The sequence below is a fragment of the Pseudomyrmex gracilis genome, unplaced genomic scaffold (assembly GCF_002006095.1).
Source record: "Pseudomyrmex gracilis isolate BER0280 unplaced genomic scaffold, ASM200609v1 scaffold_108, whole genome shotgun sequence".
NCBI classification, from domain to species: Eukaryota; Metazoa; Arthropoda; class Insecta; order Hymenoptera; family Formicidae; genus Pseudomyrmex; species Pseudomyrmex gracilis.
The window spans coordinates 515,945-535,340 of NW_018020692.1; the positions used below are offsets into that span (position 1 = coordinate 515,945).

The window sequence follows — 19,396 nt, forward strand, 5'->3', positions numbered from 1 at the left end:
TCTCTCTCTCTCTCTCTCTCTCTCTTTCTATCTGTCGCACTTCATTCTCTTCTTTTCTATCTCCCTTTAACACACACATACACACACACGCGCGCGCGCGCACTCTCTCTCTCTCTCTCTCTCTCTCTCTCTTTCTCTCTCTCTCTCTATCTATCTATCTATCTATCTGTCGCACTTCATTCCCTTCTTTTCTATCTCCCTTTAACACACACATACATACACACACACACGCATGCGCGCACTCTCTTTCTCTCTCTCTCTCTCTCTCTCTTTCTATCTATCTATCTATTTATCTATCTATCTATCTGTCGCACTTCATTTCCTTCTTTTCTATCTCCCTTTAACACACATACATACACACACACGCGCGCGCGCGCGCACTCTCTCTCTTTCTCTTTCTCCTTGCAGCAAACTCGATCCGTGTTCTTCTTTATCATATCCTACTCCGAACATATATATTTCTCTTTCTCTTTCTTTGTATGTGTGTTCTGGATGTATGTGTTCTTCGTACGTTCTTTTGCTTCTCCGAACAAGTCTCTCTCTTCGATTTCTTCGTCTTTCATTCTTTTGTAGAATCGTTCTCTCTCTTGGCGTTTTCTCCGCTTCTCTTCTATCTCACTATCTTATTTCTCGTTCACGCTGTTCTTCGATCACACACCTATCTCCCTTACACGTTATAGACATCCTTCTCTTACTTCGCCTCGTATTCTCTCTCGATCTGTCTGAGACTCCTCCGTTTCTCGCCGACTATCTCTTTTCATCCCTCTAGACTTCCCCTCATTTGTTCCTCCCTCCGTTCTCTCTGTTCCTCTTGTCCCTCGACGAGAAACACGTACACAGTACTATCACATCCACATCCACTACCCCGTAACCTCCCCGATCGCTCTTTTCTGCGCTTCTGACCGAGAGTGCGCCCTCGCCTCCTCCCTCTCATTCTCCTATCCTTCCCCTCTTTCTCTATCCTTCATTGTCGCGTCTCTTCATCTATTCTATCTTACCCTTCCCAGCTTCCTTTCCTTCGTTCATTCTCATCTTCTCTTCGATATGCACCCTACGCCACTATTACCCTTCGTCGCGAGACCGAAACTTCCCGGAGGAACGTCACGGAGCCAAGTATCGGCGGAATCCGCCACGCAAGAAACCACACACCTTCACAATCTTCACATCGACGATGTCTTCTTCAATCACATCTAGACGACCTACAATCTTTCTATCTAAATCTCGCGTTGGCGTATGTCTGACAGTGACCATGGATAATCGACAAGTTGCTACTGCTCGATTGTATGTGTTAATTATAAAGTTTGAAGTGAATAAAACGTAACTATCGGTCAATTATATTGCGTGACAAAAGTATTTTATATTTTAGTGTATATTTTATTAGTGTGTATTCTACATACACAATTTGTTCATTGACCATTCTCCTATACTGCTACAGATTTTATTTTTTAATTGATTTACTCGTCGAATAAGTTATTGACAGAGTCAAAATGTAAAAAATTGTGCTTTTTTATAATTTATATTTTATAAAAGTTCAATAAATATAGTAGACTATATGTACATATATATATGTATGTATATATATATATATATATATATATATATAAATTTATATATATTTTAAAGGTTGTATCACACACACATATGTTACAGAAATAATCAATCTAAATAATAAATCGCAAAATCTCGAAGAGAACAAAAATCTTATTATAAAAAGAGAGAAGTAACCAACATTTCTTGCTTCATACAAATAATTTGTATATTTACAAAATATAATCATATATATTATCATATAAATATTTTGCAATAGGATTTTTATAATTTGACTACGTGTCTCTGGAATTATTCTGATTTAAAAAAGTCCAAATCATGAGTTGAAATTGTAACAAATTTCTCAACAGAGTGGGAATGAGTGTTTATGAACGTACGTAATCTTGTCTTAAAAGTATAGTTTACTACGTTTTGAGAAAAATGCGCGCACAAAGTTGTAATTAAAATACAAATACTAACACAATAAAATAATTTTGAATTTCATTTTAATTGATGATTTTAATTTATGAAAAACCGTGACAATTCGAATTTATGATTAGAATTTTTTACTCAATTAATTTCAAGAAAACGTAATCAAACTTAGAACATTCTGTTGCGACACCCTGTATATTACAGGGTAAATTAAAATCGATATCTTACAATATATTATCGACTGATGTTAATCTCTTTTCTTTATATAATCTAACAATTGAAAATGTCTGAGATTAGAAATGTGCTTTATACGCAATTGTTTTAACTGGTTTGCTACACACTTTGCAAATCAGTTTTGAAAACGTTAATTGCACAAAACGACAAGAGATTTGTCTTAAATGTCGAGCAACAGTCAACTGCGCATTATTCGCTCCCACGATTTTAACGCGAATAGATGCATGACTGAAGACGGATCGATCGGCATATGCAAACTCAAGGAGTTTATCCATTAGGGATTCAACCGAGAATTACGAAAGTATCTTTACACCACCGTTGAAATATTGTCTTAAGAGACGAGTTTCATAACAATAGCGCAATTATTTTCACAAATACTTTTACACTATTAGACGTGCGGTCGGCGAACATATAAAACAATCAGTCGTACTATCACGTGACATTGATTTTGATGTAACAATTTTCAAATTTTCCAAATTTTTCTTAAATTGCTTTATCGGACCGAACCTACAACGCAGAAAGATTTAGCAAAATATATAACAACATTGACACTTACGCCATCGATTAATTTTACTGGCAAACTTGACAAATTTCAATTATTGGAGAATATTTTTTATAAAAATTTTTATACAATTTTAGTCTTGATTCTGAATAAAATAAATGTGTACTAAATCAGCAATGTATACTAAAATATAATTTACATTATTCTACATTATTCTTCTTAAATATTTATACAAGCTGTATACATTTTGTCTTGTGCATCTCTTGTAAGTAAAGTAGGAACTATCGAACGCTTAACCGATGGTAAGAACACTGTGCGAGTGTGTTATATTTCTGCATTATCAAAAGCTGAAATGTTTCCTATAAAGCAAAGCAAATTGAAAACAGCCAGGAGATCGCTTCTGTATCCATGCAATGTAGTGAAAATGACAAAAGTGAACAAATTTACTAGTTGTTGACTAATAAGATCATAAATATTTTAATAAATTCGCTTACTTTTGTAATGTTCACTACACTGCGTGATACGAAATTGACACCCAGGGTTATATGAAAAATTGTAATAGAGCTTTTCCGCTCTGTAAACCAGCGCTATGTCTATAAGTGATGCACATTGGCAACTACGTAGCCATTACCACGAGCGACATGTCGGTGCGCTATGTCCACAGCGTGCGGTTCTATTCTGTGCTATGTGCACGAGTTTAAATGGTCACTTTCTTTAAGTGTGTGAGTATATTCGAGAGCGTGAATTTTATTTTTTTTTTGAAATTTAAAATGACCGATCTCGTGAGTAGTCGGTACGTTAGGGTTCTTTCTAACTACGTACACAGACGACACTGTGTAACACAGTGTCCATTAGTGTGAGAAAGAGCATATTAGTGTGTTTCATTCGCACTAGTGGACACAGTGTTACACAGTGTCGCCTGTGTACGTAGTTGGAAAGCACCCTTAATCGTAGGATAGTGGAAACGAGCCTTGTACCTTCTTAAAGCTTAAGTTTGACGCCTTAAATTCTTATTGTAGACGACGCCTTAGGTCTATGGACGTAAATTATTTTGGATTACATGTGGACACACGTGGATTTAGAGATTTCTTGAGAGTTCATTTAGCGTGTTCAAGCGTGGTTTGCCAAAAAGTAAGCAATAAATAATATACAATATCAATAAATAATATATATATGATCAAGCAAGAAAAAAGGAACAAGATAAAACATAATCAATATATTTAAGTTCAAAACATAGGTTAGGCAGTGGAGTACACATGTAAATTGCCTAGAGAAGATAAAGTGTGTAAATAGATCAAAAACACATTTAATGAACGCTAAATTTTTATCACACATCTCTGTATTTCACTTTGTTTTGATATATTGACAAACAGGTGTTTGTTTTACAAATATATACACATAAGTGATAAATCATTGCATTTTACATATTTGACGTCGGAAATAATCACACTCACACTCTTCTTTTGATACACACAAGCCAGAAAGATAATATAATATGAAAATAAATTGCACTGTTCAATTACACGAGAAGGAGTTATGTTATTCAACAAAATTGCAACGTTCTATACTGTCACTTGAGAAAAAGGTAGACTCTTATAAGATAGAAGCATATTTACTTTGGAAAACAGAAAAAAAGAATCAAGTCAAATATTTGGTAATGTATATGTATAGATTATAAATTATGTACATTCTCTTTTTCTCTCTTTTTTCTCAATCTTTTCAAAATCTAGATAATATAATTTTGATATATTAGGTGAGTACAAAGTTTATGTCTGATTTATCATTAAATCTAATGATAAATTAAACACAAATTTATACACTCACCCAATACATAATTATTAAACAATTCTAAAACATAATTTACCATGTTTGTGGTTTTTTCCTTTCAAATATTATTTTCAAAATCGTTTCTACTTATTTATCAAATTAAATGAGCAAGTTTCTTTTTTAGATCAGAACAAGAGATCTTTTTCACAGTAGAAAAAACCTAGAAAATATACATTTACGTTATTATTCAAGTTCAAACAAAAGGCGTATTAATAATGTTACAATATGTTTTATAAATCCACCTCACAAACTTGTAATTCAAAGTACTGATGATGCCTCTCTTGATAAATTTACTAAACTTGTGTGTATGATGTCTGTTGGATGGTGGTATTCATTTTACAAACTTTCATGTATGAAATCTAATTTTACATTAAGAAATACAACAATTGTGGGAAGAAAAAGAAAATATCCACCAGAAGAAGGTTATCCAAGAACAACAAAAGAACTTATCTTACGCAAATTGAACATAACAGAACTTGATCCACAAATTATTCTTAATTTATATAGTCTAAGAGTTCTTAACTTATCAAACAATCAGATTTCGTTTCTGCCAAAGGAGTTAGGTACTTTGCCTCATCTTGAAAAGCTTCTTTTATCACACAATTGTCTTGGAAACACATGTTTAGAGATCGGTAAATGGGAATGGATGGAGCAAACTGCTATTTCGCAGAGCCTGAAAGAATTAGACATAAGTAACAATAATGTAAGTTGTGTTACATTATAACTATACGATGGCACATACAACTAGTAAATTTTCATGTAAAACACAAATTTTATTGTTTTTTATTTTATAGTGATTACTTTACTTTATAGTGATTAATAATTCAATATTTATTTTTATTCATTATTGTCACTTAGTTCACTGAATTGCCACTGCAAATTGGAAAACTACAGAGTTTAATATGCTTAAACGTTTCCCAAAATTTGTTAACAAAAGTGCCGCAAATTATTGGAACTTTGCAACATTTAGCAAAATTGGATTTGTCGACAAACCTTCTGTTATATTTACCAGGGAGTATGAGAGGAATGGAATTGGACTATTTAGATACTACAAACAATCCTTTTAGAAACCAACTCGATGAGTATAGATCACCTACTCTAAAAGTGGCGAGCCTTTTGGATCTAGCAGCTAAAGCAGTGAAAAAATACAGGTATTATATATTTTATTTGTTTACTGTTTTTTTGTACACATACAATTACTAATTTAACATTTATAAAATGAGAATAAATTTATTGTTTTGCAGGTTACCACACAGTCACTTACCATCTAGCTTCGCCAGATACTTAGAAAATGTCAAATATTGCTGTATATGCCGTAATCCTTGCTTTCATTCTGATATAAAGGACTTTAGGCCATTATTAGATGCAATCTCTTTTCCTAGAGTATGTCAAAGTAGCACATTAACAACAGACAGGGCCATACTATTCAAATGTTACTTTTGTTCATCAAAGTGCTATATTTATTGTGAGACATAAAGTGAGAATATATTAACAATAGGTTTTTTAATCTATTTTTTAGTAAAATAAACTTTGATATTATAAACATTGTATTAAAATAAACTTAGAGAGCTAAAATCAATCACTGCTACACATGAAAAATCTGAAGGTAAAAAACATTACATTTAGTTTGGAACGTTTTGATCAATTTATTTTGATCATTCTCAGCCAAAAATTGAAGTAATAATCTAATATATTCACGATTGCACTAAAAAAAAAGACAAAGAGATCCAATGGCAATCGACCTTCTAATCTGTCTTGTCGTAGCTACAAATTAATGTTAAGTATTTATCGAATATATCCGCCTACAGTATTTTAAAAGTTAATATCAATATATTACTTACTAATTTAACCGTTTTAGTGCACGCAGCTCGATCGCACTGTTCAGATTCCGTGTCGAAAAGTGCAACGGCACTTACTATACAAGCGCTATTGCGTCGTAACATTTTTCGAGACGGTTTTTAAAATGACCTCTGGCATTAAAACGGATATGTTACTTCGGTTTATGTACTGATAATGTTTTATAGTTAGATCAATTCTGCTTTCTTTAGTAAAACATTAGAAAACATTTTATGTGTTACCAAACGTTTCTTATCGATTAACTCCGGTTAATTGACATTGGGGCAATCGATTCAACACTTGCGATCGACACAAGCAATTCAACACTTGCTTGCAACACTGATTTCCATACGCCACATCAACCGCAATATTTTGCTCCGAACTTCTTGCGGCATCTTCCGCTCAAAGTATATCTAAGTGTCTATTATTTTGCAAGTTTCTGTATCACTCACAGTAACAACGACGAGCTTTTGTTCTCAACTGATAGTAAATATTATTTATAATTGTTGCGATTAATTTTCACTAATCGCGCCAAACAACTGTCACGTACTTATTAAAACGGCCAACAACAAAACAAGACACACGAGAACTAATTTCATTTCTGTAAAACAGGAGCTGAAAAAAATTTCCAAGATATTCTGATAAAAGACAAAATAGCTTTAGTTCGAATCAATTCTAGATAATTAACTACGAATTATTTACTGCTGCTATTTAATTAAGTAATTGTCAACTCTTTCGAGCCATGTGACTAATATCGCTGAGTATTGTAGCTGTTGCGATAACTAACAAATAAAACGACTTCTCGCATCGAAGCGCTAAATCCGACTACTTCAGAATTTACAAGACACAAAATTCGGCTGTTGATCATCTGTATGTGCATAAGTTTTTTTTTATTGTTTTACAATATCATGAAATTACTTATATGCAAATGGAAATCGTACAGAATCATAATCGAAAAAAATCCTTTTTCTTCAGATAATTCCTCGCAATATACATTTAATGAAATTATATATCATAATCCAACATACACACAATGTAATATTAGAATGTTTTACATATATATAAATGATATAATATTGTAGATCATTTATTGAGTATAAGATTGAAATATTGGAAACATAATGTTTTTTTTTGGAACCAACTGAATATGTACATGTGTATATTTAATATATATTGTATAAAAGTGCACAAGAGCGGAAACATATTTTAATTTGAAATGTTGCTCCGGTTAATCCAAAACTTAAATTTAAGACCTTTCTAATATTAATAAATATTTTTGAGAAAAATAGTTTTGTCTTTAAGTATAGACAAAAGTATGCACTATTATAAGCAGATATGATAAATATGTGATGTAACATATGTATTGTATAAAAAGAGAATGATTTAACTGAATTTTTCGCGCACACTAAGTTTTTTTTTGGCTGTATGGATCGACAAATCCTTTTCTACGATTAAAGTACATACAATAAGGGATACAGGAGATCTCGTGAAGATTGCATAAAAATTTATTCAATCATACATCATCAATTATCCGCCCCGAGTTTTCGAAATATGTTGCAATATGCATGGTTTGCTTCCAAATTAACAAACGAGAGAGAGATATTCATGCATGTCAACGAAGTATGTTTTTCAATAGATATTTTAAAGAAACCATGTCAATGTAAAAAACTGCAGCGTTCGTACGATGTGCACACTGTCGTGAAAATTATTGTTTCACTTGTTTTTATGACAAATATCATCTTGCATTATGTATTGTCCCATCTAGTTCAAATAAATAAGATATGGTGCATATATTCTCCCTCCCACAAGGCGATCGTAGTCACAACATCCCGAGCACGAGCCCGACACAGATGGGCACGCCCACTGTGAAAGAAGGCCGTGTATCGCGTGGTAGTAAAAACAAAAAAGAACTGCACAATTTGACTTCGAAGGTTGACTCTACGGAGGTAGTACCCTATACATACTTCTCCTTGATATTGATATTGGAATACTGTGACTAAGCCTAAAAGAAAACACTTGATTTCGTTAAAGAATTGTAACCCTAATAGGACAAGAGTCCTCTGGCAATATATATACTTACTAATAAAAAAAAAAAAAAAAAAAATATGGTGCATATATTTTTACATGTTGCGTACAATTATTTATTCGCTTTTTAAAAACACAATTCGTAATAATCTATTTATTTTTACTGTATTTTTTAAATCACGGATTTTTTATGCAAAAAAATACACTTTTATAACATGCAATAAATAAATAAAAAACGTATTATTTACATTTAGATTATATATATATTATAGAATTTAAAAAAAAATATATATATATATATATGTATATATCGAGACTCGAACCAGCAGCGTCGACACTACTAACCTAGTACGCTACCGCTACCGCTACACTACGCGCTTTTCGATTAAACGGCTTATTTCATATCCTCATAAGGTATCTCGAAATTTTCAAATTCGATTTTCTCGCGAATGCTTGAGTAGTGCATCTTATTACTTTGCCCTACAATACTCCACATAGTTATCTATCGATCCTATAAATTTCGTCCAAATCGATTGGTACAACGTCGTAGTCTCCCCTTGACAGTCACAACATCTTGAACATGAGCCCGACACAGATAGATATCCACTGTGAAAAAAGGCCGTGTATCGCGTGGTAGTAGTGTACTGTACAACCTTCCCATGAAAAAGTATAAAAAATTCAATTGACTTCGACATAGATGTGTCTTAATAGCCTAGATTAGCTGAAGGCACGTAAAATACCCAAGAAAAAAAAAAAAGTTTTAACCGTAAGGTCGTAGGATATAATTCAATCAATCACAGACCAGTTTTACCTTATACTTGCTAGAACACGAATCTGTGATTGGTTGGTTTGCTTACGACTTTACGATTGCGACTAAATTTTTATCACAGTGCAATGGCTTTAATATTAAAAAAAACTTATAACATCTAGTTTTCAGAAGTTATATGTTTGATTTATAAGAGTATACTTCTTTTAGAACATTATTATGCAAGTATGTTCTTCTTTTGTTTATAAGTAGAACAAGTGAGTTAAATGCTTATTTAAATGTTAAATTTTGTAAATAACTCTTTAATTTTTGGTATGAAAAACAACATTTTACAACTAATGTCTAAAGTTTGTCATTTTGCAATAATGTTGTGTTTTTTTCTATTTTTTTAAGAATACACATATATACGTATATATCAAAACAATTTCTCTTTTCAATATTTGTCTTGTAAATGTGATTTGCTATATTATTAATTGTAATTTTAACATAGGCGTCTTCTATTCTTCTTATTTTCAAACAGCGCTGATGAGTGTTCTACATATTTAAATAAATATAGTTTATAACACCTGGAGTTTCTAAGTAAGTAATATTCAAAAGCATTAAAAATTCTGTATGAAAAGTTTTTTATTAAAGTTTTTATGATTAAATTTTTTTCTTGGTACAATTTCTTATTTACAGTGTTTAATATGTTTGTTTTAACGTTTTCAATAATATAATATATGATATAGCAAGATTTATTCAACATAAGTTTTGTACGTTTTAGATATTTATAACATAAGTTTTGTACGTTTTAGATTTTAGATATTTAGATTTATAAAATATTTATATAATTACAATGTGTGAGTACACACACACATAAATAATATTCACAATTACTTTATAATTTATAGCAAGAAATTTATGTGAAATTATGTAGCGTAGAGTTGAGAATTATTCTTAATAAAATAAGTCAAAACACAGAGAGATAGAGATTTACACGTGATTGATTTGTGATTACAGTAAGAAAATAAGGACAAACGATCCGTAACTGATCAACAGACAAATGTGAAAAGCCTTCGCTTGATTTTCGGAGCAGGCAGTCAAATGTAGCAGTTTGAAGTGAACGGTTGTGATTCCTGAAGATACAATAATTATGTATAAAATTAATAATTGTATAAAATCTCTGCATCGTGAATCTCATCACTAAATGATACAGCAAAAGCAACAAGTTATAGACGATATATAGAATTCGAAAACTACGCTACGTACAGTTTGTCTCTCTTTTAAATTCAAACCGCTCTTCGAATTTGTGTTTCTTTTTTGACAATCTGTGTGCCGTTCATCATCGTTATTTATTTCCGTACTGGTCACAGGTCAATCACGTATACCATTCTACTTTGAGTGCGACAAACAGTGTAAAAAGTTTTAAAAGAAATAAAGTTAAGTTGCTTATATTATTATTACATCCATAAAAACTTTTATATATTTCTAAAATAAAATTAATTAATAATATTTTATTTTCATATAGATATTGCTTAAAAATGCTTATGCGCGAAGAACTATATTTTAAACACGTAATACTTTACTATTATGATCTAAAGAAAACACATGTTGAGGCACACGATTATATTATTAATTTGAACATTTATCAAGAACAGTGTATTCCATCCCTTGAGAAAGTTGAACATTGGTATTCTGAAATAAATATGGGAACCTTATTTACATATGAATATGGACACTCAACCAATACACTTTCAGACCAGTCTGAAGATGAATTGCAGGAAGTTTCAGAAAAACAACCTGAAAGTCAATCTGGAACAGATAACGAAAATCGGTATCATGCAAAAGTCATAAACAAACTAAAAGAAGATGGAGTAGAAAAAAAGAAATTCTCTTCATATATTGTTCCATATCGTTATTTAGTTTCCTTGTCACTGCTTTCAAGAGAAAGGTGCAAGTCGTTTTTGAATCAACTTGTGGTTGGAAGTGAAGAGTGGATATCTTACGATGATTTTGAAAGACAATCAACATCGTCAGGCTACAATAAGGATTCTAAAACTAAAGTTAAGCTTTGCATTTGGTGGAATTCTGAAGGTGTTTTGTTTTACGAGCTCTTAGAAGATGAGTGTTTAGATAGATATTCAAAACAATTAAGCCACGTACAGGAAATAATGAACCAAAAACAATCTCTATCAGCAAACAAAAACCATAAAGTGATTCTTTTGCACAATTCTTTTACCGATTTAGATATTCTTGAATCCGTGTTTAACACAATATCGATATATAAATGGGAACTCTTACCTCATTCACGATATTCTTCTGATATTGATCCATCTGATTATTACTTATTTTCAACGATGTGGCGAGATCTTCAAACTGCAAAGTTGAATAATCTCCAACACATCCATTCCTGGATCAAGGAATGGATTGCTTCAAAACAAAAGGAGTTTTGGCGTGATGGAATCTACTCATTAATAGAAAGATGGCAAAAGGTTATAAGAAATGACGGAGAATATTTTGAATGAAAAAGTATTTTTTTTTTTAAATAAAAGCGTTTTTTTAAATCTTCAAAATTAATTGTAACACTTAATTAAACACATTTATCGACGTTTTGTATTTTGTTATATAGAGGAATCAACGCAAGTTTTCTTCTGAATCTCACAGAAATGAGGTGTCTCAAGAAAAAAAAACTTAATCCAATTTGCTTGGTATCGCCACATTGTCTCGTAGCGATATTGATTCTTAGCGAGGACAAGCAACATCATGCTGATCGTCATACCCGCACTGATTTCAGTTTTTCAAAATAGCATCTTCGGACAATGTATGCAAGTAGAAATCGTACAAAACAGTATTCGAAAGATTTAAGAAAGATTTTTATTTTTATGACAATTTTATATTACTTAAATGCAATACATCGACTTTTTTTTATCTCAAGAGTGAGAATGATCTTTTTTTATTATAATTATTTTACAAATATTTATAGTCATGTTATAAGTTGGTTTTTTCCATAACACAACTTATTACACTTAGTTAAAACAATCTCGATACATCCTACTCTTCAAAAGTTTAATCACATTTAATAGAAATTATTTTATGTTACATATTTATACAATAAAATTACGTACCAAATAATCTAACATAAACAATGTCATATCGATATGTATATAAATAATAAACAAATGTATTCTGGCTATTGAAGCAAAACACTGTTGTTGATGTGTGAAAATTTAAATCAGTTTATTGAAACTTAGTAGCATTAACGCTTTCGACCTTGTATTAGGTCCTTCTTAAATGCATTTAAATTACTTTGGTAATAAACGTCGCAAAGTGCTGATCGAGAATGTCCATGTCGCACAAGCCGACCCGACCAACACTTTACAAGAAGGAAAACGCAACTGACGTTAATGCTACTAAGTTTCAATAAACTGATTTAAATTTTCACACATCAACAACAGTGTTTTGCTTCAATAGCCAAAATACATTTGTTTATTAAAAATTCTTGAAGCTACATACACTTATCTTTATATAAATAATGTAATATTTGAGTTATTATATTGTGTGAGTTACTCTCTCTCTCTCTCTCTCTCTCTCTCTTCTGTCTTATAAAAGATAGAAATATTAAAAATATAATAAAATGTTTGTATTGTACCTGCATATTACATACATTGTCGGATACTCTATATATATATATATATATATATATTTTATATAATGTATAAAATTGAAGAAAAACAAAAAAATATTTAAATATGACATGTTGCTTTAGTCGATGTAAAATTTAAAGAACTTTCCATTAATATTAATGCGATTTAGAGAGAAGCACACTTGTTTTTATAAATAGACAAAGATATATACTAATACATATAATTGTGATATAAGATGTAATGTATTATATGCATTTTTCAACCGTTCTTGATGTCAATAAACAATTTTATAAAAAGATTTTGTAATTCTTTAGAACAAAATATCAAAAAGACTCATAGCTAATATCTTCAATAATAAAATACATATAAAATTATTAATAAAACAACAACAACAATGGTGTATATGATAAATATTGTAAAATTTTTATTGCAAACTAGCAGAAAATAATTTTATTTTGCAATTACTCAGATAAGTTTTTTTTTTTTTTTGATTATTTAAAGTAGCAATAGTTTGAAGCTTTGCGCGTATTAGAAAGTCACAAACAGTTTTATTCATATACGATTCGCAATAGTATAGCTGGCTAGATTTGCTTATAAAACAGCATAATTCTCATAACAATAAATTATTCGGAACTGGTTGCGCAATATTATACTGCGTAATCAAGACAAGCTTTGTATAGTACTAGGACATAAATATATGGATCGCGTCAAAATAAACTAAACTATGATTATTTGTTGCAAATAAAAAAGAATGTTTATTCAAATCATACGTACAGACGGCGTCATTAATTCGAAGAATAGGCGCGGGGATCACATAAAAAGTCCAGTTGATCTAAATATCCATTAGTCCCTTTGGGACTAATGGATATTTTCCAGTTGTGGACACCCGATTTTGGGACTAATGGATATTTAGATCAACTGGACTTTTTATGTGATCCCCGCGCCTATTCTTCGAATTAATGACGCCGTCTGTACATACATATAGTGTTGTTTTTAGTATTATTTTAATTAGTTCGAACTTTGACATGTTATTATATCATATTACTTTGGAGAATTTTGTATAATCCATTTTACATAATTCTTTTAAATTTCTTAGAATAAAAATGCATTCCGAAAAGTGCGTGACGTTCGAATGACTCAAGCTAGAGTGACTTCTCATTTGTATAAAGCGAATTTTCTTACTGTCTGTTCTAGAGTTTTCTTATCTTCAAATCACTTACTGACTAACGTATTTTCACATATTATTTATTTATTTTAATTTTGACTTATTAGGCAGACCTTTGATACATAGACGCCTTACTTGGTACGTTTATGTCATCTGCTGTTATAATTCCGGTTCTTGTCGGCTTGCACTGTGCGATCGTTGTGATGACTTGTCAATTTAGGTGCGTACATTGTTATTTAAAATTGTATTCACCTTTGTATGTAACGGACATTTCTTCTCACGTTTATTATTTTTATTTTAATTTTAATTTTATTTCTATTTTGTAATTTTTTATTCCAATTTTATATTTTTGTATCCAACAGTGCTGAAGATGATCAACAATAAATGATCGAAACGTCCCGAAACACATTATTGTTTATTACGTTATATTGAATATCCACCTCCACCCTGGACCATAAGCTCTATGTATTCTTTTTTCTTTTTTGATTAACTCATCGAACCGTTATCTTAATTTTAGTACTAAATTTATTCAATACCTAAGACAAACCATTACAGTATATAATCTTTTAAACAAGAATTTGGCAATATAATGTTAAACATGTAGGAAGGAGAGCTTCGCCCCCCCTCTCCCCACAGGGAGAGAGGCTGCGCGTCTCTCCCTGCACTCCTCTCCAGAAATGTACCTAAACTCAATCTCTAACATATTACTACGATATAGTAATGTACATTATGCATCGTACGATAAGTTCGATTTTTTCGGAGGAGAAGTGTAGGAGAAGGAACAAAGCTTGACACGTGTCATACAAACAACATATTTACTTCAAAAATTGACACGGTGTTGGAAAACAAGAATTCATTTATGAAACTTCTTTTGTGTATAATTCGAAAACTAAAGCCGAGCGACGGGAACCCAGCAAACACAAAGTAACAGTTACGTAACATTAATGTTATAATTTCCCACTCAACAATGTAACTGCTACGTACAAGGCATGTTACATTGCAGTTACATCGTTGAGTGGGAAATTATAACATTAATGTTACGTTACTGTTACTTTGTGTTTGCTGGGAACATGTATACAGAAAAGTTGTTCAGAATAACGTTCTTAACAATATATTTCAAGCTCATTGAAATCGGTGAAGAAGTCCACTTTGTATATAATTACCTAAATATTTTATCCCGTGTCGTGGAGTAATATTGTTCTGTGTGTTGCGAATTATTATTTTGACTCTCTCTGTGTATAATGTAGAGTGAATATTTTCATTCGTGTAAAGAGTGAATGTATGAGCTCGTAAGTAGTTTTGCAATAATTAAATCGTCAAGACACTCAAGTTGCTACAAAAAAGAAGGATCGAATGTCTTTATTTATTAAAAAACAAATCATTGTGACTTACGAGTATTGTAGATCTGAGGGGATATTTTATACATGTCGATACATATTGATTATCGATATATCGCACATCGTTCTACTATCGCTTACAGGTTGTTCGTGAACATGGCTGCGTAGTTCCAATATGCACCACCCGTGGACATGCGCTAGTTTACGGGGCGGAAAAGCGATTTTACACATTAGCCACGTTCAGCAGACTGAGCAGATCAGTGAACGCTTAGTGATTATTTAATATGATTGAATCTTTCCTTTAGATCTTTTCTGGATCTAAGTGTAGAAACCAATCATATTGAAAAATCACTAAGCGCTCACTGATCTGCTCAGTCTGNTGAACATGGTCATTCTCTTAGGGACCTGGTCGCTCTCAGGCTTTTCTCTGGTATTTAATTCGGTCCACTGAGCCATTTTTGCACCAAACCAACCAAACTTTCTCTCTGATATCAACTATGAGTTTTTCCGTACATGAGTCACATGTGGTTTTGTGCAACAACGAGCGTGTGATGATATACAACGTCGACAGTGACATCGAAACCGTAATGGATTTGCCCGACCTGGAGTCGAGCAAAAAGACAGACATTCACAATAACGTGGACATCGAGACTTATCACGCGGTAACGTCCGTGACGTTTTCGAAGGACGGGAAATACTTCGCGGTGTGTACCAATCGCAAGCAATTGTGTTTGTACGAAACAAAGGACTCGAAACTCCTGTCAAATCGAACGCTTGCCAGATCTGCGAGCAGAGTGCGATTCTCACCGATCAACGATATTGTGATCGCTGACAAAACCGGAGATGTTTACCTATTTTCTATCGATTCACCGACGGGAAGCGGAAATCCTATTCTGGGACACTTGTCAATGCTTCTCGATGTTCTCGTTACGCAAGACATGAAATATATATTGACTACCGACAGAGACGAGAAGATTAGGGTTTCCATGTTTCCGAATTGTTACAACATTGTGTCTTATTGTTTGGGACATGCGAAGTTCGTGACGAACATCACCGAGTTGCCTCACGACAAGAACATTTTAGTATCGTGCGGTGGTGATGGAGTTTTCAAATTGTGGGACTACAAACACGGTACTGAACTGATGTCTGTGAATTTTTGTGATAAAATATCAAAATGCGACGTCGAGAAATTCAATCAGAATCTTCGTAACAATCATTATGACGAGTCCGTGGATATACTGCCCGTTAAACATTTGCGAGCGTCTCACCTCAGTGAAAAAGAATCTTTGATTATCCTGAGTTTCTACAGTAGTAACATGTTGTTGGTTTATAAAATTGTTAATAATAACAATGAAACGCAATTAATAGCAAATTACTTGGAGTCTGTAACCATAGAAGCTGAGCCCGTAGAATGTCTTCTGCACAAACAAGATTTGTGGGTATTAACTGACATAGGGCTACAAGTGTACAAGTTTCAAAATAATAAATTTGTAGTTCATAATAATCTAAGTTGCACACTAGACCGTCTTAATAAGTTGTGGAAAATGCTGAAAAACACTGCTGTCAATCAAAATACATTTCCAGTTTTATACAAGAGAACATACGACAATGTGCAGGACTATTTAGAAAGGAAGAAACTTCGTCTTGCAAGCAGTACAGAATAAATTATAATACTCACAAGTCATTACAAATAATACAAATATGATCATGTTTGTTATTTTTAAACAAAAAAAAAAAACAAAAAACAAATAAACATCTACAATGATTGAAATCAAAAATAAAAGTGTATATTTTACATCAATGATCTTTGAGTTTAGTATTTTCTTTTGACCGTATCATACAAGTTTGCTAATGTAAATGCGACTGGATAGACTTTTACAGAAATGTAAAATATGTGATTTCATTAAGAAATAGAAATAATATAGCAAATTAATATTGCGTGATCCAATCTGGACTCATACAGAGATTGATAGACATTTTGGTGTGTCAATTTTCGAGTGTATAAAATAGTTAAACAAACTTATCACATTACACAGGTTTATAATCTAGTTTAGATTCGAGTTTCTTATTGTCAGAAACCTTTCTCACAGCTTTCATAAAATCCTCTTGTATTACATATTCTCGTTCTAATCGTATTGCGAACAGGCCAGCCTCTGTGCATACATTTCTCAAATCAGCACCATTAAATCCATCTGAGAGTTTAACTACCGCTTCATAATCTGAATATTTCATAAATAATAAGTATGTTTGATTATTGAAAATAATACACTAAAATGTATAATAATATAAAAAGAAGAATAAGTTACTCACCAATTTCACCGTGTTTAGCAATTGGCAAGGCGTGAATCTTCAAAATGTCTAAACGAGCTTGCTCATTAGGTAACGGTATTTCAATTTTTCTATCAAGTCTTCCCGGTCGTAATAACGCAGGATCCAAAGTATCAGGTCTGTTTGTAGCCATTATCATTTTAACCTGACCTAAGGAATCAAATCCATCCATTTGATTTAGCAACTCCATCAGAGTTCTCTGAATTTCTCGATCAGCACTTGTACCTTCAGAAAATCTGCGGCCACCTGTAAAAAAAAAAAAAAAAAAAAAACAACATTTATACAATCTTCACTTCTATCTCAACTTTTGAAGTTTTTTCTTTTTATAAATACACAAATGTGTACTCACCAATGGCATCAATTTCGTCCATGAATATGATACAGGGTTGGTGATCCCGAGCATAATTAAACATCTCTCTGATTAATCTGGCCGACTCTCCAATATATTTATCAACAATTGCACTCGAAACGACCTTTAAGAAATTTGCATCCAACTGGCTGGCAACGGCTCTTGCCAGCAACGTTTTTCCAGTACCTGGAGGACCATATAACAAGCATCCCTTGGGAGGAGTGATGCCAACTCTTTGAAAAAGTTCTGGATTTAATAGCGGCAGTTCTATAACTTCACGCAGTTCGCGTATCTGTTCGTTCAAACCACCGATCGCAGAATACTTCACATCACCGGGATCTTCATGGGACATATTGTAAACTAGGGGATCGACCTAAAAAAAACATTGAGAATAAATGTAAGGCACAGACGGTGCGGAAAACATTATCTAAAATAAAAAAAAGCAGTTAAATAACAGTTTTTGTAATAGAATTAGCACATTGCTTTACCTCACGTGGTAAATAGCGCATGATTGTAAGAGTGGTCATATCTAAAGCAACTCTAGTTCCGGACTTCAGTTTGTTTTTGTCCAACTGACGACGACATCCAACAACATAACGTGGACCATTTGTTGCCTTTACTATAACTATAAAAAAATAAATTTCTATTATATATCTCTCTAAATATATCTAACCTGTAATTTATATATTAAAAAAATGTTTATATTTTATTTTGTACTTACACTTCTCTTCGGTAAGCTGTTTCAATACTTCTCCAACAATCTATAAAATAACATGAGTAATGTGAACATGATTATAAATTATGATTTTTAACATTAGAAATAGATATACCTGTCCAACGCTTTGTAATGCCTTTAGATCATTTTCAGACTTGTCGTACTGCTTTGTCAGATCTTTGAGATGTTCTCTCACTGCAAAGAAAAAAAATCCATGTGTTTCGCTGATCATAATTATACTTAAATTGTAAAACAATTTAACAGTTTAACATACTTATGTATGTTACATAATTATGTATAGCAAGCAAAATAGTTCAGAATATAAAACTGAATGAGGAAATGAAGATAAAAGAAGAAGATTTCAAGGTTATGTCTTTTTTTTTTCATTCTTGGTAAACAAAATTGTAAGCAAACTTTAAAACTCGTCAAAAAAAGCATCGTACTTTCTTTGAGACGCGACTCGACTTCCTTGTGCTCCAAAAGTTTTTTTCGATAATCTTGAAGAGCTTTTTCTCTCACAGAATCCATGGTGACCGCCATCCTGAGTATCCCAGACTTATTTTGCTGTCTAACTGTCATCAAAAGAAGAATCTTTCGAGGTATGAAAACTCTCGTGCAAAAAAGTCCATCGTAGTCTGTGACGCCATCTGGAACGGTACGGATTAAATCCGCTCCCGGAGCAATTGATGACGCCCGCGAAGACAAAACGCGTCAACGCTTTACACGCGAA

The 19,396-nt window shown here is 32.3% G+C and overlaps 3 protein-coding genes across 3 annotated transcripts; 2 read left to right on the forward strand and 1 right to left on the reverse strand.

Annotated features, from left to right (window-relative positions):
• Positions 1-3,700: 3,700 nt before the first annotated feature.
• Positions 3,701-6,017, forward strand: LOC109856134 (leucine-rich repeat protein SHOC-2-like). Its single transcript, XM_020431079.1, has 4 exons — positions 3,701-3,826; positions 5,079-5,225; positions 5,381-5,673; positions 5,767-6,017. The coding sequence occupies exons 1-4, from the start codon at positions 3,731-3,733 to the stop codon at positions 5,996-5,998; spliced, it is 768 nt and encodes a 255-aa protein (XP_020286668.1). The 5' UTR covers positions 3,701-3,730; the 3' UTR covers positions 5,999-6,017.
• Positions 6,018-15,347: 9,330 nt separating this feature from the next.
• LOC109856123 (tRNA (guanine-N(7)-)-methyltransferase non-catalytic subunit WDR4) lies at positions 15,348-17,005 on the forward strand. The gene has a single exon (XM_020431060.1). The coding sequence runs from the start codon at positions 15,772-15,774 to the stop codon at positions 16,936-16,938; it is 1,167 nt and encodes a 388-aa protein (XP_020286649.1). The 5' UTR covers positions 15,348-15,771; the 3' UTR covers positions 16,939-17,005.
• Positions 17,006-17,039: 34 nt separating this feature from the next.
• LOC109856122 (26S protease regulatory subunit 10B) lies at positions 17,040-19,319 on the reverse strand. Its single transcript, XM_020431058.1, has 7 exons — positions 19,110-19,319; positions 18,782-18,861; positions 18,673-18,712; positions 18,440-18,576; positions 17,952-18,324; positions 17,585-17,848; positions 17,040-17,493 (listed from the first exon to the last, which is right to left on the reverse strand). The coding sequence occupies exons 1-7, from the start codon at positions 19,243-19,245 to the stop codon at positions 17,303-17,305; spliced, it is 1,221 nt and encodes a 406-aa protein (XP_020286647.1). The 5' UTR covers positions 19,246-19,319; the 3' UTR covers positions 17,040-17,302.
• Between the last annotated feature and the right edge of the window lie 77 nt (positions 19,320-19,396).

Excerpts from the sequence above, each read along its gene's own strand:
- LOC109856134 (XM_020431079.1), top strand. The coding sequence starts at position 3,731 with ATGGACGTAAATTATTTTGGATTACATGTGGACACACGTGGATTTAGA. Across the intron at positions 5,226-5,380 it reads TAGACATAAGTAACAATAAT|TTCACTGAATTGCCACTGCA; the intron begins GTAAGTTGTGTT and ends ATTGTCACTTAG. Across the intron at positions 5,674-5,766 it reads AAAGCAGTGAAAAAATACAG|GTTACCACACAGTCACTTAC; the intron begins GTATTATATATT and ends ATTGTTTTGCAG.
- LOC109856123 (XM_020431060.1), top strand. The coding sequence starts at position 15,772 with ATGAGTTTTTCCGTACATGAGTCACATGTGGTTTTGTGCAACAACGAG.
- LOC109856122 (XM_020431058.1), bottom strand. The coding sequence starts at position 19,245 with ATGACAGTTAGACAGCAAAATAAGTCTGGGATACTCAGGATGGCGGTC. Across the intron at positions 17,849-17,951 it reads GGACGAAATTGATGCCATTG|GTGGCCGCAGATTTTCTGAA; the intron begins GTGAGTACACAT and ends TTTTTTTTACAG. Across the intron at positions 17,494-17,584 it reads TGCTAAACACGGTGAAATTG|ATTATGAAGCGGTAGTTAAA; the intron begins GTGAGTAACTTA and ends TGAAATATTCAG.